At 40.5% G+C, this 21350-nt stretch overlaps 1 protein-coding gene across 5 annotated transcripts in view; it reads left to right on the forward strand.

Moving 5' to 3' along the window:
- Nucleotides 1-21350, forward strand: part of gak (cyclin G associated kinase) — a 118279-nt gene that overhangs the window by 81968 nt on the left and 14961 nt on the right. For 3 of the 5 annotated variants that reach the window (XM_048526970.2, XM_059643649.1, XM_059643648.1), the window contains 7 exons: nucleotides 441-635; nucleotides 1428-1545; nucleotides 4874-4953; nucleotides 10211-10404; nucleotides 15964-16119; nucleotides 17644-18126; nucleotides 20862-21020. In XM_048526970.2, coding sequence (XP_048382927.1) covers nucleotides 441-635; nucleotides 1428-1545; nucleotides 4874-4953; nucleotides 10211-10404; nucleotides 15964-16119; nucleotides 17644-18126; nucleotides 20862-21020 — 1385 coding nt within the window. The remainder of the gene's footprint in view (nucleotides 1-440; nucleotides 636-1427; nucleotides 1546-4873; nucleotides 4954-10210; nucleotides 10405-15963; nucleotides 16120-17643; nucleotides 18127-20861; nucleotides 21021-21350) is intronic. The other 2 variants (XM_059643647.1, XM_059643646.1) reach the window with 2 other exon arrangements.

Genomic DNA, 21350 nt, shown 5'->3' on the forward strand with positions numbered 1-21350 from the left:
TTGTATATAAAAGAAGTGAGAAAAATATTCATAGATAATGAAAAGTGCATCAGATTCATTCAAAGTTGCTAGCAAATAGAGACAAAATGAGAAAGCAGGTAAACATGAGGCACAGAGGCAGGAAATTAGATAATTCTGCATTTATTCATTTCTCGGAACAATTGTACAGAATGCCAAATGTTATTACTCAGTAAAGCATTGCTGACTTCTAATACCTCTGTGACCATAATAAAAAGCCATGGAACAGCTGTGAAATAGTTAGAACAAAATTTTAAAATTTGGTCAGGCATAGTAGAGGTGGAATTTCAAGATTGACTAGTCTATGATTGTACTGCCAAAATATGTTGTGCTTAGTTCTTCTAGAGTTGTGGATGAACAGAAATGCTATACTTTATAGCTGTGCTACTAGATAATTTGTAACTTATCCTTTTTGTTTTCAGATATGTAGAATATATGTGCGACATGATGGCTGAGGAGCCTATTATCCCCCATAATAAAGCCATCATGATCAAATCAATTGTGATGACGCCTGTTCCTTTATTTAATAAACAACGCAATGCTTGCCGCCCGTTCTGTGAGATATATGTGGGTGATGATCGAGTAATGACCACTTCTGAAGAATATGATAAATTGAGGTAATATTCCTTATTTGTAATTTATTGGCAGTTTATACAATGCTGATCATAATATTGAATTTAGTGGTTGGAACATTTCAAGAAAAGGACTAAATTTCTGGATTTGGGTAAGGCTGACTTTGAAACAGTGTGACAGAGTTTGTCCACAGTAAACAGAAAAACATTTGGTGGAAAAACTAACACATAGTCAATGGAAGATATTCAAAAAATAATGAAGGATACAGAGCCATTGGGAACAAGATTTGCACTTGTTAAAAACTTACCGAGGAACTTGTTAGTTTATTGACTTCATTTTCAGTTACCTCTCACTTCTCTCCACCATCCTTATTTGTGAAGTATCTTGGAATTTAATGTTGTATGTAAGTGTAAGCAGTTATATTTGGTCAGTTTAAATCAGCATTATAGTAATGTGATAGTAAAGTTAGTCTCTGTGTACATGAATGGAAAAGGAAATGATTGATTCCATTCTTTGGGCCTGATTCCCATCTTCTCTTCGAGGAAGTGCATATATGTGCTGGTACCAGGGTAAGGATAGTTTTGGGGCTTATGATTTAGGACTCTATGACACTTTTAGAACAGGCCATCAACTTTACATACATTAATGTCATTTTTCATGATTTGACTATAGAGCCAATGTTAAATCAATGCCTTTTCTAAATTGGGTTTGTTAGACTGTTCCACACTGAAAATTACTAATCTAAAATGATTTGTGATGTCAGATATTTTTTAATAGAAGTAAACTGGGACTTACTGTATTGTATGGCAATATTACCTGGCATGCGTTTATTTTAGGGAATTTAAAATGGAAGATGGCAAGGCTATAATTCCACTGGGTTTAAATGTCCAAGGTGATGTTCTCATTGTGATCTTTCACGCAAGATCAACACTTGGAGGAAGACTGCAGGCAAAGGTACAGGAACATTATGCAGTTCTTCTTGATTCAGTTATTCTGGTTGTGTTAACAATGCTTGTTGGCTCTGCAAACTGTTTAATATCAATTGCCATTTGTGGACATTTTGGACTCCCAGAAAACTCCCTTTCGAATGGATACCACTGTGCTGCCATTTCTGGTGGGTTACTTCTGCCAGTAGGACAGAACATACCCAATCATGATGCCTCGGAAGTTGTTACGTATGATCTCATGACTGTCAAGCTATTGGTTAACTATGGGACACCCATCCCAATTCTGGCTCAAGTTGCCAAATGTTATTATTGAGGATTTTTCAGGGTTGACAGGCTGGGTATGCCATTGTCATTAATAATGCTTGCTTGTGTTGATGTTCGGTGCTGCATCCAATTTCATTCCTTTTTAAATTTTCTGTAGCAGTTTTGTACAACTGAATGGCAATTTCAGAGGTCATTTAAGGGTCAGCTGTATTGTTGTGGTCCTGGAGTCTCATGGAGGCTAGATCAAATAATGACAGCAGGAGCAGCACGGTTAGCACTGCTGCCTTACAGTGCCAGGGACTTAGGGTACATCCAAGCCTCGGGTGACTCTGTGTAGATTGCACATTGTCCCCATATCTATGTGGGTTTCCTCCAGGTGGCATGGGTGCTTTCTCCCACTGTCCAAAGACGTGCAGGTTAAATGGATTGGCCATGCTAAACGGCCCATAATATTCAGAGATGTGCAGGCTAGGTTGATTAGCTTGGGAAAAGCAGGGTTACAGGAATAGCGTGGTGGGGCGGTGCTCTGGGTCAGGCTGGGATGCTGTTCGGATGCTGTTCCCCCAGTGGGAAGAAAAGTGAACCAGGTGGATTTTTTTTTGCCAGTCAGTGATATTCTCAAGGTTATTAGTACTGGGACTAGCTTTTAATTCCACAGTTATTAATTACTTGAATTTCAACTCCACCAGCCATTCTTGTTGTTTGAATCTGTGTCCAGAGTTTAAACCTGGGTTTTTGGCAGTCCAGCGACATTACTCCTGTCACTGTCTTAGCTTAAAATTAGGGAAGTCTGAACAATGTACTTAGAAAATCATAGTCATTAGAAATCATCAAAATCATTAAAGAAGTATGACTGGACAAAATCAGCATGATTTTACATAAGGGAAATTATGTTTGACAAAGCTATTCAGTCTCTTGAGATTATAATTAGTGAAAATGGCGATTATGATATATCTAGACTTTCAGAAGGTATTCATTAAAGCGCCACCCAAATGGTTAATAAGCTGGATGAAGACTTGTGGATTTGGTGATTTATTAAACGTGGAAGGAGAGCTGGTAGCAAAATGTTGGTCTCAGTGGGATATTTAGGCCACATTAGCAAGCTACAACTCATGGATTGCTGCCAATTACTTCTGGGGCCTCAGCAATTGACATTATTGAATTTGATGAAGAGGCAGAGCATATTATTTCTAAGTTTGTTGTAAAGTGAGGTAGAAATGGAAGCTGTGAGAATTACATAAAGAAGCTGCAAAGATACATAGGAGATAATGGGAACTGCAGATGCTGGAGATTCCAAGATAATAAAATGTGAGGCTGGATGAACACAGCAGGCCAAGCAGCATCTCAGGAGCACAAAAGCTGACGTTTCGGGCCTAGACCCTTCATCAGAGAGGTTTCGGGCCTTCATCTCTGATGAAGGGTCTAGGCCCGAAACGTCAGCTTTTGTGCTCCTGAGATGCTGCTTGGCCTGCTGTGTTCATCCAGCCTCACATTTTATTATCTTGCAAAGATACATAGACTGGTTGAATGATTGGACAGAAAGTTGGCACATGGAGTAGAAGGTGGGGAAGTGTGACTTTGGTCATGGGAATAGAAAGATACAATATTTTTTAAAAGGTTCAAAACTTGTACAGCACATCCATATGATGAGCATTTACAAAAAATGTGAACTGACAGAACTACAGATGTTGAAAATCAGGAACAAAAACAGAAGTCGCTGGAAAAGCTCAGCAGGCCTGGCAGTGTCTGTAAAGAAAGCCTCAGAGGAGGAAGAGTCACCGGACCTGAAACATTACCTCTATTTTTTTTTCCCGGATGCTGCCAGACCTGCTGAGCTTTTCCTACAAGTTCCGTTTTTGTTACAAAACATGTGAAGTTAGCATAGATGTGCAGCAAACAACTCAGAAAGTAAATGACATGTCCTTTATTACAAGAGAATAGAAGTGCAGCATTAAGAATGTCTTGTCATCTTGTCTATGCTTTGGTGAGTCCAAACCTGGATTGATTTGTACAGTGTTTAAGTGAGGATGCACTTGTTTGGAGATAGTACCACAATGTTAACCCAAGGTTATGAGAAATTTTTCTTCTAATGAGAGGATGATAAATTGGCTGTATATTCTTTGGCGTTCAGAAGAATGAGTGGAGATCTCATTGAAGCATTCAAGAGCCAGAAGGTGCTTGACAGCGTAGTCATAGACGTTATTTCCATTGGCTTGGAAACCTAAAACATGGAAGGTCAGAGATAATGGGAACTGCAGATGCTGGAGAATCCAAGATAACAAAAGTGTGAAGCTGGATGAACACTGCAGGCCAAGCAGCATCTCAGGAGCACAAAAGCTGACGTTTCGGGCTTTCTGATGAAGGGTCTAGGCCCGAAATGTCAGCTTTTGTGCTCCTGAGATGCTGCTTGGCCAGCTGTGTTCATCCAGCTTCACACTTTGTTAACATGGAAGGTCAGTCTCAGGTTAAGGAGCTAAACATTTATGATTTAGATGAGGAGAAGATTCTTTGCTCAAAGCAATGTGAATTTTTGGAATTCTCAATCCTTGAGGGCTTTGGTTGCACCATCTTTAAAATATCCAAGCTGAAGTTGCTAGACTTTGTCTGTCTTGGAAATTGAGGGATTTGGGGAGCAGGCAGGAGAATGTGATTGAATTCCAAGATCAATCAGAATTGTTTGGAATGGCAGAGGAAGTTCAGTCGCTCATTAAATCTACTGGCTCTTCATAATGATTGGACCCTGCAATATTTTATCAACAGATTAAAGATGTTGATCAGTGCACCAGGACCATTGGCAAACTGAGTGAAATTTTCAGTCCAATTTACCAAGGATGATTATCACTGTCCAATTTATTTATCTCCCTACAGCTACCACATTATACAGACACCCGCCCCTCTTCTTTGTCTATCTTTTCAGTAGCCTCTTGTTGTTAAAAATTTTGGAAGATTTTCAGATTTGCATATATTTTTCCATGGACGTTGAGGTAATGGACTAGAAAATCTGAGTGCTGCATGCCAGGATTATAAAGTCTCAAGAAATGCGCAGGCATTGACTGACCATTTTCTTTCAGATGACTTCAATGAAGATGTTTCAGATTCAGTTCCACACTGGATTTGTGCCTCGGAATGCTACGTTGGTCAAATTTGCAAAGTAAGTATTTGCGTTTCCCTTAAAATAAAGTTAATGGTCCAGATATTTTGATCAGGATTGGAAACCCCACTTCTGACCCTGAGCAGATAAAAAAGTTACCAGTTCCTGGCCAGGGGGCTCCTGCTGTGAACCTTTTTGAAAATGGCAGATCCACCAGCAGAGATGTTTATAGAAACCACACCCCATTTTGTATTAGTAAGTGTGCAGTGCTCTATGATTTAATTGTTTGGCAGCACAGCCAGCCACTTGTTAACTCCTGTGAATGGTCAGGATTGTAAGTGTAACATTAAGGTGAAGTGTATAGCTGGGTGAGAACAATAGCTTTCCAGGTGGATGGGCTGCTAGGGTGCCAGGTAGGCCTGGGTGTGGGAGGCTGGTTGTGGGGTCTAATAACAGAGAGTTTTAGGTACAGGGTAATTTCCCATAAAAAGCTTCAATTTCTTCGGCAATTCCCACAGAGTTTGCTGCATCTAAGATTCTCCAGATATGTGACTCCTACCTGCTGCTTCAGCAACTCTTATCGTTAGAATATCTGTGTCAATGTGTCTTAACTGCTGTATTCACCTATTTATATAAAAAGTTTTTTTCTCTGTCGATCAATTGTCAGAAGGTATTCAATTTAAATGTATTTTCTCTTTCCTGACAGAGTATTTTGGCTAACACAATTTATTCTTAATTCACATTAGGTAGTGGGAATTTATTTGCACCTTTTATTTGCATTGATTTCGATTTTACTGGATAAAACCTTTTAGTGCATACAATAGTGTTGAGAGCAGGTTGTATGCATCAAGTTTCATTACATGAACAGTGAATGGATAAATTTCTCTGGATGACTGTATAGGATGAATCTAGTACTTTCAAATACTGTTTGTGATTATGACATTAATGAGGACTGGTCTCCTGGGCTAGTTTTGTTGTCTTATACATTTGGAGAAAAACTTTCCAGATTTCTTTCTTTCTTCAAATAGGTTTCAGTTTTATTTTATGTCTCCCAGGCGGTTACATGGTTCATGAGTAGTGTGTTTAGTATATGTACTGTGATGCTCAAGGAGGACTGATTCAGAAAACCACTTGAGTTTCAATCCTTTTGATTTCCCTGCATCAGGATTCAGAAAAGCTGTTTTAATACTCCTCAAGAAATATGTGTTTCACTTAGTCAAGCTCGCTGTTTGGCAGTATCATGAACTTAATATCCATTGTATGCAATTATTATAAAAGTACTTGTAGGAATTGCCTTTTAATCAGTCTTGGAAGGTGTTCTGTTATTTATACGTCCAAAAGAATTAGTTGGAGATAGTAGGAACTGCCGATGCTGGAGAATCTGAGATAACAAGGTGTAGAGCTGGATGAACACTGCAGGCCAGGCAGCATCAGAGGAGCAGGAAAGCTGACGTTTTGAGTCAGGACCCTTCCTGAAACATCAGCTTTCCTGCTTCTGTGATGTTGCCTGGCCTGCGGTGTTCATCCAGATCTACACCTTGTTATCTCAAAAAAATTAGTTGCTACAATTGGAGAGTAAATTGGCCAAAAGCATCATGACTTTAGAGGCAACCACCTTATTGTTCTAGAACATAGAACAGTACAGCACAGAACAGGCCCTTCAGCCCACAATGTTGTGCCGACCATTGATCCTCATGTATGCACCCTCAAATTTCTGGAACCATATACATGTCCAGCAGTCTCTTAAATGACCCCAATGACCTTGCTTCCACAACTGCTGCTGGCAACGCATTCCATGCTCTCACAACTCTCTGCGTAAAGAACCTGCCTCTGACATCCCCTCTATACTTTCCACCAACCAGCTTAAAACTATGACCCCTCGTGCTAGCCATTTCTGCCCTGGGAAATAGTCTCTGGCTGTCAACTCTATCTATGCCTCTCATTATCTTGTATACCTCAATTAGGTCCCCTCTCCTCCTCCTTTTCTCCAATGAAAAGAGACCGAGCTCAGTCAACCTCTCTTCATAAGATAAGCCCTCCAGTCCAGGCAGCATCCTGGTAAACCTCCTCTGAACCCTCTCCAAAGCATCCACATCTTTCCTATAATAGGGCGGCCAGAACTGGACGCAGTATTCCAAGTGCGGTCTAACCAAAGTTTTATAGAGCTGCAACAAGATCTCACGACTCTTAAACTCAATCCCCCTGTTAATGAAAGCCAAAACACCATATGCTTTCTTAACAACCCAGTCCACTTGGGTGGCCATTTTAAGGGATCTATGTATCTGCACACCAAGATCCCTCTGTTCCTCCACGCTGCCAAGAATCCTATCCTTAATCCTGTACTCAGCTTTCAAATTCGACCTTCCAAAATGCATCTCTGAAGCAATAAAAAATGTTAAAGGTAAAGCTCTTTGTAAATCTCCAAATAAGGAGGGCAGTTATAACTTTGCCAAGAGTGTAAAGTGAGTGATGGTGAATAGGTTGCCAGTTAGACATGTTTCACAAGTTTCCCTTGAATGCTTTGAAAATTTAAAATCAATTTTATACTATTACCCAAAGTAGAACTACCCCCTGGAAATCATGCTGGGCCTGAGAATTTTCAATTTTGCAAGGAATGACAGAAAATCAATTTTTTAATTCATAGAAAATAATTCACTTTGCATTGTTGAGATAGATAAATGTTTTCTCCCCCCACCCCGCCCCGTACTGTATGTAAAAGAATTTGATATGTTTGCTATCTTGTGGTAAGTTCTGTGGCTCCCTCTCGAGTCATGAGGAGCATTGAGCAAGGGCCCAAACTTAAACTCGAGCAATGGGATTTCATTGATTCTGGCTAGCCCACAATTGTGTTAAGAAGGTGGTGGTGAGCCTATTTATTGACTTAGTCCAATCCTTGTGGTGATTGCACAGTGAGGAAGTGGTTTTAAATAGTTGGGACACTAACCAAATAAACTGCCTTGTCCTGGATGATATAAAGTTTCTTTCGTTGTTGCAATTGCATCAATCTTACAACCCCTTGAAAATTGCCATTGACAGTTTGGTTTTATGGTAGCAGAGAAGTTATGTCACTGGGTTTGTATCCCAGAGGCCTGGATTCATGATCTGGAGATATTAGTTCAATCTCAATATAGCAATTAGGAAAGTAAAATTAATTTAAATAAAAATGCTAGGAATAATAAGTCCGTATCATTAATGGGAACATGGAATCATCCAATTGTTTTAAACTATAATGGAAGGAAATATGCTGTTCGTATCAAGGCTGTATATGTGCCTCCACACCTAAAGCAATTTGGTTGATGCTCAAGTGTCTTCTGAAAGAGCCTATCAAGCCACTGAATTATGCCAAATGGCAATAAAATAAGCATTGTAAGATTAAAATTGAACAAATCCCTCACCTTTGACTCAGCCATCTCAGTTTAACAGAACTACGCAGGGTCCAGTCAATCTTACAAAGACTTCCTCATTAATACCTTGTATATTGTCTCAAAATTGGTAGAGATTGCTACTCAGACTAGTCAAACGCATTCTCAAAGGATCCTGACTTCCAACCAGCATTGCAGGCACCTCCATTACTAATTCTGTCAGGCTTCATTTGGCTCACTTTTGGCTGAAGATGGGTGCAAATGCTTTAGCCTTGTCTTTTCCAGTAAGATGCTGGATTCTGCCATTATCAAGAATGGGAATGATCCTGGATCCTTCTATTCCCATTAGTTTTCCAATGTCCATCACCTTGCAAGGCTGCAGACATTTATCTAATTAGTTATGAGATTGTTTAATTGTCTCGACAGCATGCTGTTTCCACTGTTTAGCAGGCATGTTGTAAACGTCTGTACCTTCACCAGCTTAGAACTACATTTTTAGGTTTACTTGGTATGTTGTTGTACACTCGTCATTGAACCATAGTTGGTTCCCTTGATAGAACCAGTAACTCCAATCTTCCTGTCTTTTTTCCTGTATGGTTGATCTTCTCATCCATTGTGCCTCTTGGGGGTGAAATTTGCCAATTCCCTACCTGTCTACTCACCCCACTGCTATCTCTGTATTTCCAGCCAGAAGTTCAGTTCCTCCCACTAGTCCATTTGCTTATGAACAAGGCCCTTACCTCCCTTGGTCTTATTGTGGATGATTAAATTGGCATTATCCTGAAGGATAATGAGACCTTCCCCCCCCCCGCTAAAGAAGTCTCCCTACCCAGCTATGTCTTATGCCACTTGCCCCATTAAGACCATTTTGCAGGGATGGTGTAATAATTATTGCAAGACATTACCTTGATCAGATTTCTCACTTCTCTGGTGCGCTCTCCTCCTTTGACTGTCTCTGCTCTCACTTAAAATTGTCCTCTCAAGTATGTTAAAAGAGTTCTCTGTCAGATGTCTTCACTGCTTCATTCTGTCATCTTCTACATCAAAGGAATTTTCACCCTCTGATTTGAGCTCACCTCACTGTATTGTGTCCACCAAATTCACTGCCTTCTTATCCTTCTTAAACCTCACCAACCATGTAAACCCTCAACTGTTTTGCGTGACCAAATCCTTTATCTTGCCATCATGTCATTGTGCTAGTTCCATCATGTCGATCCCAGATAAGCACACCTCTGATCACATCCTGGTCTCACTGCTTTTGTATATCCTCCTTCCACACTCCTTTCTGTATGTGACCCTAGAGAAGATTATTTGCCAATTCACTTACATCTACACTTTGAAAATTCCAACAGTTTAGCCTTTGATCTTTCATTTGCTGCGACAGTTCAGCAGCTGTTGATTTACCCAACTGTGCCCTCATTTCTAGCTTTGAAGCCCTGGCCCCACTAAAACAATTACCCTTTATCACCTTGGCCATGCCCCGAGTACAAGCCGCACGTCTGCTGCCTTAAGTTCAAGGGGCATGGACTTAAATTTTTATAGTAGCTAAGTGGTTTACTTATCCAGCATTGGATCTGACTTGACTACATAAAACACTGTCAGGCTCTCATCCTTGTTATCAGATCCCTCTACTTACGTAATCTTCTATCACTTCTAATGCATCCCCGTATCTGTGCTAATCTATTCTCATGTACCCCCCATTGTAGTTTCTCCACTGCTTGTAACTGTGCATTTAGTTGTCTAGGCTCTAAGTCTGGACACCTTTGTGGCCTTTTAGCTTGGTTGCTTCCTGTTTGCACAAGTATGTTATTATTTGATCCAGTATTTTGTTGTGTGGCTTGGGGTCATATTTCACTTTGTAATGCTCCAGTGGAGGGCCTTGGGTTGTTAACAGTACTACATAAGTGTTGGTTCTTGTCAAATGATGCTGATGAAGTGCTGTTTCTGTGTTGCAGATATGATCTTGATGCATGTGACATTCAGGAGAAATATCCAGACCTCTTCCAGGTAACTCTGGAAGTAGAGGTGGAACCTCGAGACAACATCAGCAGTAGTGTACCACCATGGGAAAACCTAATGACAAAAGGACTCAATCCCAAGATTCTTTTCTCCAGCCGTGAAGAGCAGCAAGAGATGTTATCTAAGTTTGGTCAGTTTTGGTTTGAATCTGCAACGTACAAGGCTGCACATATTTGCAATACATGGAAAGAAATTTATGTAGCTACAGGAGATTCTGCGATAATGCAATTGATGTGTTCCTGTGAAACGACGCCTGATAGAAAGCCACGACATACAAATAACAGGACCTATGGGAACAGGGGTTAGGGGCAGACCAACAGAAAAAAAAAATCACTCAATAGGACTCAAAAATCACATAAAAACATAACTTTTCTTTACACATTCACGGGCTGAGGACATTGCTGGCTAGGCAGCATTTATTGTCCATCCCTAATTGCCCAGAGGGCAGTTAAGAGTCAGCCACATTGCCTGTGGGTCTAGAGTCACGTAGGCCAGACCGGGTAAGGATGGCAGTTTCTTTCCCTAAAGGACATAAGTGAACCAGATGGGTTTTTCCAGCAATTGACAATGGATTCACAGTCATCACTAGATTCTTAATTCCTGATATATATTGAATTCAAATTCTACCATCTGCCATGGCAGGATTTGAACCCAGGTGCCCAGAATGTTATCTGGGTCTCTAGATTGGCAGTCCAGTGATAATACCACTAGGCCATTGCCTCCCCTCATCTGTCTTGTATCTTATATCCTATAAAGGATAGCACAGTTTGAACAAATGTTTAATTCACGTGGAGTAATGAAACAACAGTAAATTTATCACCATATCATGAAAAAATGTCAAGGTCACATGATGGAGGAGGAGCTCCTGAGGTAGCTGTGTTGTTAATGCAGGGGCTCAGAGGGTTGTTATCATGACTTTCAGGTGCAGTTTTGTTTGTAGGGTTATAGCAAAAAATAGTTAATCCAGAAGTGGATGGCTGTGGTTCATTGTCTTCTGTTCCCTGGGGATTGGATTAAAAAAGTCCAGTTTTTGCTGTTTTGTCCTTTTTTTCTTCATTCGAGAAGCAGTTCATAGGGTGCTAGAGAAGATCTGCCTTCACAAACTGCTTCCCTGCTGCACTCTGCTTTGTAATTGTTGTTCTTTAATTATTGCAACTGCTTCTCAATTTCTCTCAGGATAGAATGCAAAACAGAAGTGAAAAGCTGTCATGGTGCTGCATTCTGAACTTCATCTTCTTCATCTCCAGCTTCCACTTCCCCCTCAGTGACAAGTTGTTGTAGATCAGCTGTAGAGAGGTTTTCACATTGGGACTTAAGCAGCTCTTCAATATCTTCACTCTCCACTTCTTCAAATCTGGCTTGCTTTACAAGATCAACACAATGTTCTTTGATTCTTGGGAGCTCCTCTGATGGATCAAAGCTTTTTAAATTCTGAAAAAATCTAGGATAGGGTTCCGCCAAACTGCATGCAAGCAGTCCTGACTGACATCACCCCAGGCCTCCACGATGATGTCAATTGCATTCTTGATGTTAAAGTTCTTCCAAAACTGAAGAACACTGTCCTTAAGCCCCTCAGTGGCTGTAGTCAGCCTCTTAAATGTGCGCCTTAAATAAGTGTGGTGCTCAGGACAGATCCCATGAACCAATCATGTGATGTTGACGTTGGAATCACATTATAGCCAACACAAAGTTCATGTTTTACAAATACTGTTCACCTATTCGTCAGTCACGTTACAGCCAATTCATGTTGCCGGAACACACGTTATAACACAACCCCCCGGACATACATCAGACATATAACATTGGCAAAAATGAGGAAAACCTCTTTTGGATTGCAGCATAATAAGTATACTCGTACTAATTGTTCTGTTTTGGTCATCGCAGTGGAGAGTTCAGATAAAGTGCTACAAATACAGGAATGAATGAATGAAAGAAAGAAAGAAATATGCTGAGATTATCTAAATGGAAGCATTGAAATGTTGAGATTTTTGATAATGAAGTTGGATAACTCTCAGGCCCAGAACTATTTCTTCCCAAGGAGCTTTCTGAAGTTCATTTCTGTTTTTTTGGGAGGCAGACCGAAAGCTAGTTAATAAGATAAAGTTAAACACAAATTACCAAGTTAGCAATCCCTAAAGTAATTGCCCTATTATGAACTGAGCTGAATTACCAAGTTAGCAATCCCTAAAGTAATTGGCATTACCATTTTCTCTTACGGCAAGCACTCATTGGACTACCAATCTCCCACATTAGCTGAGGGAAAGCTACAAATGGCTGGTCTATACTGTTCTTTTCTAGTGAGGGAGGGAGAGAGAGAAAGAGAGAGAGAGAGAGAGAGAAGAGCTAACTGCACCTCCTCCTCAGTTCTTCTTATGGAGGAGAGGGTTGCTGAGTTTCCAAAGTTAACCTACAAAACCCTCTCCCTTGATGCCAAGAGCTCATGGCACCAACAATGCAATATCAGCTAAAGTCAAAATGCCGGATGAATTGAACACAAATCTATTCTGTCTCACAATATGACCTCAAAGTCTGCCATTGTCCTAATGTTATTGTGTCTAAAAACATATGTGGTGTTCATGGCTATCTCATTTCTCCCCAATATGTTCAGTACTGACTATTAAGACAGATGTTTTACTGGGACTCTGGGAATTTAATTAGCTATTTGTAACTTGAGTTCAACCTTTTTAATCAGTCGTGTGAGATAAACTAAACCAAAAGTTCCCAACAAATGAAACAGTTGAAACTCCAATCTGTACTACAATCTGTGCAATTAAGATAGGATTTGAGAGACAGAGTGCAGAACAACATAGGTGAATATGAAGGCAGAACATTGGTGGATGCAGTTTAAGTTAAAGTGTGGTTTAATGCCCATTAAATGCAAGAGTAACAGACGAAAGCGCAATCTAAGTCAGGAAGTTGTGTAGATGGAGACAGTAAGGACTGCAGATGCTGGAAGCCGGAGTTGATAGGTGCGAGCTGGAAAAGCACAGCAGGTCAGACAGCATCCGAGGAGCAGGGAAGTCAACATTTCGAGTTGAAACCTTGATCAGGACTGGGGCGAGGGCGGGGAGCCCAGAAGTAAATAGAGAGGGGGCTGGTGCCAGGGCTGGTGGAAGGGTAGATGGTATGGTGGTAGGTGGATGCAGGTAAGGCATTCTTAGCCAGTGGGAAGGTTAGAGTGGATGGGTGAGTAGGAAGATGGACCAGGTAGGTCAGGTCAAGGATGCAAGGAGTGGGGGTAAGGCTTGACATGGGATAAGCCTGGGGACGGAGGGATTTTGAAGCTGGTGGAGTCAATATTGAGGCCATGGGGCTGTAAGCTCCCAAGGTGAAATATCAGGTGTTGTTCTTTCAGTTTATGTTTGGCCTCACTCTGACAGTGGAGGAGGCCAAAAATGGACATGTTGCCAGGAGAGTGGGAGGGAGAATTAAAATGGATTGTAGCCAGAGGTCAGGTTGGTTGACGTGTGCAGAATGCAGATGTTCCACGAACCAGTCCCCGAGTTTGTGTTTGGTCTCCCCGATATAGGTTAGGAACAATGGATACAACAGGGGGAGGCAATGGCCTAGTGATATTTTCGGTGGACTATCAACTCAGAGTCTCAGATAATGTTCTCGGGACCCAGGTTCAAATCCTGCCATGTCAGTTGGTAGAGTTTGAATTCAATAAATATCTGGAATTAAAGAGTCTAATGATGACCATGAATCCATTGTTGATTGTCAGGAAAAACCCACTGGTTCACTAATGATAAACTGCCAGCCTTATCTGGTCTAGTCTAGATGTGACTCCAGATCCACAGTAATGTGGTTGACTTTTAACTGCCCTCTGGGCAATTAGGGATGGGTAATAACTGCTGCCTTGCCAACGATGTCTTCATCTTGTGAAAAAATAAAGAAAAGTACGTAAGGTTGGATGAAGTGTAGGTGAATGTCTGGATTCCGGTTCTGGAAGGACTGTTTGGAGCCTTGAATGGAGGCGAGAGAGGAATTTTAGGGGCAGGAGTTGCACCTCTTGCAGTTGCAGGGAATGGTACTGGGTGTGGTGGAGAAGTTGGTGGGGGAGTATAGAGCTGATGGTGAAGTCACAGAATGAATGGTCCCTGTGGAAAGTGGACAGGGGTGGGGAAAGAATTTTTTTTGGTGGCGGCATCTCATTGTAGCTGGCAGAAATGTCGGAGGATGATGCATTGGATTCTGAGGTTGATGGGGTGGTACGTGAGGACAAGGGGGACTTTAAATCCCCTCCCCAGTACAGATGAAGGGTTTTGGTTCAAAATGTTGACTTGCCGACTCGTTGGTTGTTGTCTGACCTGCTGTGCATTTCCAGCTTCACCCCCATAAGCTGTACAGATGCTTGTTTAACATGAATTTAAAACTTCAGCAGGTTTATGAAGTGCTAACAGTTTCAGAAGCTGTCATTTAGAGCTGCCAACATTAGTGAAGTGTCAGTAGTGACATTTATGCTGAGAATGAGTAACCCAACTCTGTCTGTAGAATGGGAGAACAGTGACACATTGCATATTAGAATAGGGTACTTTCAAAATGCAATGAATGAATTTCTTAGTGATCGAAATTTTTGTCAAAATTTATGAAGAGAAGCTTATAGTGAAAATAAAACTAAGGAATTTTGCTAAAGTTTCATAAGTTATCAAATGGAGCATTGTCCAGTTTTGGTCACTACTCTTTGGGGTGGGGATGAGTGATTTCCCGTATAGAATCACAGAGAAAATTGGAACCCTCCCTGTAGGAGCTGAGAAAGTAAATGAAAGATGTGTAAAATTATGAAGAATTTTGACTGTGAAGTGAGAAGAAACTGCTCCCAATGGCAGGGCGATTGTAACCACAAGAACATAGTTTAATATAATTGGCAAAAATTGGGATATGGTGAGAAATTGTCTTACATTGTGAGTTGCAATGATGTGGAATGCAGTACTTGATAAGACAATGGAAACAAGTTCAGCTGTGACTTTCAAAAGATAATTGCATAAACTTGAATACGAAGAACTGACAGAGCTATGGCAGAAGGGAAGGAAAGTGAAATGGATTGGTGATTGTTTCAGAGAGCATACTGAACCATATAACCTCCTGAGAATCAAGTTATGTTTCCCAGCTCAACGAATTAGTCTGGACATGTTTCCTAGTTGGTGAACTGTGATAATACAAAATCAGGATCTTTTGTTATTATAATTTCAGTGACCCATTATGCTCTGTTGTCCCACCCTTTCAGTAATTATGGAATATTTGTCACAAATATAAATCCTAGGCAATGAAATTTGCACCCACAATTTATGTAAGAGACTGTTTTGACAGAGTGCAAAAAACATTTTACATCTACTTCCAGCATTTTCTCTGAAGCATTCATGGCCCTATTATTGTTTATTAATCACACAAAACCACATAACGATTGCATTAGGTTTATTTCATGACTTTCTGTATTATATAGGTCAGAGTGACTTTTATCTAGAAAGAACTTCCTCAGGAGTCATCAACTTTAGTTTGATTTTTGAATTTTGCTGTACTACATTGCCACTCTCATGGGCCTATGTTTATTGGGTGGTAATTCTGAAACATGTGAGAAATTTTTGCATATGAAAGTTATTTTTAATCTTTAAGAAAGCCTGTTAGCATAGAGGAAAAATATAACACACAAAAATTCTGAGATTTATGTCTTTTTTTCTTCCATCCAAAGGAAAACCTGAACTACCCAGACAACCAGGGTCAACAGCGCAGTATGATGCGGAGACTCCTAAATCAGACCATGCTTCACAGAATACAAGTGAAGAGGAGACATCACATCAAAACAGTGATACCTCCAACAGCTTTTTTGAAACATTAAATTGGGAAGGTAAGTGTTGGAAGATCATGATAACTTGATCAAATTTCAGCTTATACAGGGTGAGGAGGGTTCACTTTTTCACTATACCCAGATTTTCATTTAACATGGATAGTTCTTCAAAATTGAGCTTCCGCTGTGGTTGATAAAAGAGGAAAGATCTTGGAGTTCCAGTAACTTATTGAATATTCCTATTGTCAAATCCCCAGCAAAACAAACTTACTAAGCTATTTGCTTTATATCTCATGGAGCAATATTGGGCTAGCTTCACATTGTCTTATTGGTGTGGGGTGCAAGCATTGATACTGATTTACCTTCGTTGAACTCGCGCTGTTCAATTATTCTGGTTACTTATGCATCTGAATATGCATATTGCTGTCTTTTTGAAATCAGCTAAACCTGTATCAAAGCTTTGCACTTGTACAGAAATTTTGGGAGATAAATGCCAACAATGTAAATAATTATTTCATTGCAGCAAATTAACCAGGCACTTTTCCTAGTGACAGTGAAAAAATAAAAAAAGTCTGAAGTTGGTTGATGTTGAACATCGTTGATAATCTGAATTTGTGCAGTGCATTAGTTTATTTGGGGTGGGGCAGGGTAAAAATTACCTCTCATGACTTTTGCCTACCTCCTTTAGAACATCCTCCACTTGTAGCTTACTTGTTAGAAAGTAGTTTCTTCTCACTTGTGGGTTCTGCTCAGAAACCATGTGACTGAGGCTCTGGAACTACTTTGACCCAATCACCCACCCAACTTCCCCCAAAAAATAAATTCCGCTTTAGCTTTGATCTTTCACTCCTATGTGGACACACAAACTGTATGTGGAATTATCAAATGAACATATCCGTGGGATTTTATAGAGGATTTCTCAAGTAGTTTAGTGCAGAACTTTGAATAATATTAAGTAACATGGACAAGGAATGGTCCCTGATAGACTTCAATTGTAGTGTTCTCAACTAACTATGTTCATGGGTAGTGTCAGGGAAAGTAAACTCATTTCCCTGCGCTGCATTGACCTTCATGGTCAAATAACACACCAACTGACTAACCAAGGTGACATGAAATTTAATAACCTGGTGCACTAACAAAGCCATTGCAGGAAAAAACAGGCAGCATTTATTGTTCATCCCTACCCGCCCTTAAAAAAGTGGTGGTCAGCTGCCTTCTTGAGCCACTGCAGTTCATTTTGCTCTAAGTAGATCTTCCACGCCAATAATGAATGGGTTCCAGAATTTTTGACCCAGTGGCAGTGGACGAATGGCAATATATTTTCAACTCAGGATGGTGAGTGACGTGGAGGGGAACTTGTGGGTGACAGTATTCCCATTTATTTGCCACCCATGTACCTCTAAGAGATCGTTATTATGTGTTTGGAAGGTAATGACTGAGAAGCTTTAGTGAATGTCTGCTGTAAGTAACCATCAAAAGGACAGTGAAGAAGAAATTGAAGAATAAATAATAAATTTTCACCAAGTGATTTTGGTAGTTTGTGTGAAATAGCTAGTTAGGTCTGATACTGTGTTTATTTATCAGAAGCAAAAGAGGACTCCCGGGCTACAGATGTACAAACCCCTGATGAAGGTCATCCAAGTTTGGTGGAGGAAAGTGGACCATCAGATGATGATTTTGCTGCTTTTTCCAGTGAGTGTAACGCGATGAAGGTTGATGAGCCAGAGACCCCTACTCAGCCAGAACAAATGAACACCGTAAACTTTTTTTTTGAAGCAGACATCGAAGGTTCAACAGACCAAACTACAGAAGCATCCACTGAGGACAGTGTGGATTTACTTGGACTAAATAATGATGCCCAGGCTGACATTGCACCTCCAACAGTGGAAATGAAAAGTTCGTCGAGCAATGCTGATTTGCTGAACGATTTGTTTGCTGGAGGTCCAACAGAAATGCAGCAAGAATTCTCAGCCGACCTCATTGGGGGAGGAGATGATTTCTTTTTCAGTGGGGCACCTCAACGAGCTGAACCAGTTCCTGTAGCTCCCATATTGCATACTTCAGCAGGTAGGTACTGCTATAGATATTATTAGCTGTTAATTAGAACTGTCAATATAGGGTCTCTCTTTCTTACATGATAAATTGATGGGTTTATATTTCTGAATTGAGAAGCAGTTTCTGTCTGGATTTGTAGACTGTGAGAAACTATTTCCTGTCTGCCTCTCCTTGTCCCGAAAGGTTTAGCTCTCTACTTTAAAAATCCATTAATATAAATTGTTTACATCTCCATGGTAACTCGTGTTTTGTTGGAGATAATTTTAGTTGAGTCAGCATTTCTGTTTGTCTTGCCCCTTTTCTTACTAAACTTGGGATCCTTTGCCTCTGGTCAGTGCTTGTGTAACAAATTGCTCATAAACTTACTTCACCAGGTCAAGTAGGTATGATTGTAGAGCAACCCTGGGACTTGATCATTTGACCTGGCTCAGAACTAAGTGTGCCTGAAGTTGCCAGAACATATCTTGTGAGCTCGGGGCAGCACAGTGGCATTGTGTCTAGCACTCATGCTTCACAGCATCAGGGACCTGGGTTCAAACCTAAACTTAGGCAACTGTGTGGAGTTTGCTTGTTTTCCCTGTGTCACTGTAGGCTCTGGCCAGTTAGTCTGGTTCCTCTCACAGCCCACAGATGTACAGGTTAGGTGGATTGGCTGTGTGAAGTTGCCCATAGCATCCAGGGATTTGTAGGTAGGTGGACTATCCATAGTAAATGTGAGGTCACATGGAATGAGGTGGTGGGTCTAAGTGTGATACCCTTTGGAGGATCAGTGTAGACTTGATGGAAAGACTGATCTCTATCTGCACTGTAGGGATTCCATAATTCATGTTTGTATTGACAAAGTAAAACAAGGAAAACCTGGTGTTCCAATCTGAATGCTAAAGTGGTGAAACAATGCGGGTTGCATACTAAACAGAAGCTATGAATAGTTAAGTACAATAAACTACTGTCCCTCATATTACCTAGTTTCATTATTTTATAAACCTTAATAAGGTCACCCCTCAACCTCCTGTCCTCCACAGAGAAAAGTCCCAGCCTCTCCTTATAACTCAAATCCTCCAGTCCTGGCAACATCCTTGTGTACCTTTTCAATTTCTTAATATCCTTCCTACAGCTGGGCAGCCAGAGCTGTAGACGGTACTCCAAAGCTGGCTCACCAGTGCCCTGTATATCGCAACACGATGTTCCAACTCCTGTATTCAGTGGTCTGAGTAATGAAAGCAAATGTGTTAAACGCCTTCTTAACCATCCATTTTTCTCATCAGTGGCATAAAACAAAATAGCGCTGATAAAATAGTGAATTTTGCTCTGGAAGAATAGGTGAGCAACATTATTCCAGTCCAATTCAAAATCTGCCTGAATTAGGAATTGTAAATGGTGGGTGTAAGTAGAAAATGACTTTCCATATGTAATGTGTAGTGTTGGGTGAATTAATGCTGTTGAGTCAAATGTTATTTTGATAATTAGACATCCATAAAGATTCTTGCATTCTGGAATAAACTATTTGAACCTATCAGTTGAGGGAGTGGTTGCAATTGTTCAGAAATCTTCTATATCCTTTTAAGACTTCTGTTTCTATTCCAAATAAATTGTCATATCAAGTAGGGTATCCATAAATCACCACTGCGTAGCTCATCACCAACTTTAATTTTAGTTTTACATTTTTATACCTCCATAGAGCAACACAGCAATTGAAGGCTCAGACTTTTCAATGGGCCTATTGCAACGATAGGTGTTAAAGATTTACAGAATCCGCATCTTAGCCGACTCTGAAAGAATTTTCCAGGAAGTTGAATTTTCTGTTGAGTAATTCCTCTATGCCTGCAAAAGTCTTCATTTAAATTGGAAAATTTGAGAGTTGTGTGGGTTTCCTCCGGGTGCTCCGGTTTCTTCCCACAGTCCAAAGATGTGCAGGCTAGGTGGATCGGCCATGCTAAATTGCCTGTAGCATTCAGGGGTGTGTGGGTGATAAGGGGATGGGTCTGGGTGGGATGCTGCGAAGGGCGGTGTGGACTTGTTGGGCCGAAGGACCTGTTTCCACACTGTAGAGAATCTAATCTAATCTAAATTGAGTAGATACTGAAGTAGAATTTTCTACTGTATATGTAGTCTAATCTCGAATAACATTTCATCTGACACCATATTTATCTTGCGCACTCCTAACTACGCTTCCCTCAGATCACTTGCATTCCCCTTACCCTGGCTTGACACCCATTTCCTCCCTCGAGGTGCACTCCCTTCTTCTTCCACTCCATACTCAACCCTCACTCCCCCACTGCTAGATGTGACACCCACCTATGCCCCTGCCAGACTTGTTTTTTCCTACCCACTCTGAATCTCCTTAAGAACTACATTGTTTACCTGGCTCCTTTGCCACCTTTCCTACAAACACCCTCTCCAGCTGGCACTCCACTCTCTGGGAACCTTGCTTACATGGCTTATCTGATTGAGAATGCTAGTCCTCGGAAAATCTGGTCTGAAGTGAATGAACATATTAGCATTGTTTTATCATTAGTTGTTCCAGAATGTTAGTCACACTGGTCTTAATCAGTGGTTTGTAAATATGACTTTTTGACAATTCAACTAAAGCTGACGTAGAGTTTCTGTTAGGTCAGCTCCTCAATTTTTAGTTCAATCTAAGATTTATCAAAGCCAATAATGTGCATCCTGCATTTTACATTGATCCTTGACTGATTGCAGGCATTGTAATAAAACAAATGCAATCGCCAGTTAACTTTTTTTCTCAGCAGACTCTTTTGATCCATTTGGTGCTGCATTTTCAACATCCAAGACTGATCAAACTGAGCCAGACTTACTTGGACAGTTTTTCACTCCAAATGCTCCTACTTTTTCATCCACAAATGGTATGCCTCATCCATCGTCGAGTTCAGATTTTTTCAGTATGGGTAAGTTTATCTTGGTAATTTTTAATTCTTCCTTCATTGTTTGTCTTCCATTTATGTTATTCAAATAATGTGTAGGCTGTGCCTACACATCATATTTGTTGTCCACCTTTTCTCCAGACTTCGATTTTGTGTTTTTATGATCTCTGTTCAATATGTGTTTTCCTTCCCACAAGGAAAACAGTCATGAAAGGTGATGCAAGTTCAACATCCTTGCAGCTAAAATAAAATTCATGTAAAACAATGACTGCATTGTAATTTCACTTGAATATTTAGACCTGTTCTCAAAATAGTATACACTTTTTAAAGTTATTGGATTGTCAATTGCTTGGT

This window comes from Stegostoma tigrinum, chromosome 3 (assembly GCF_030684315.1).
Source record: "Stegostoma tigrinum isolate sSteTig4 chromosome 3, sSteTig4.hap1, whole genome shotgun sequence".
Classification (NCBI taxonomy): Eukaryota; Metazoa; Chordata; class Chondrichthyes; order Orectolobiformes; family Stegostomatidae; genus Stegostoma; species Stegostoma tigrinum.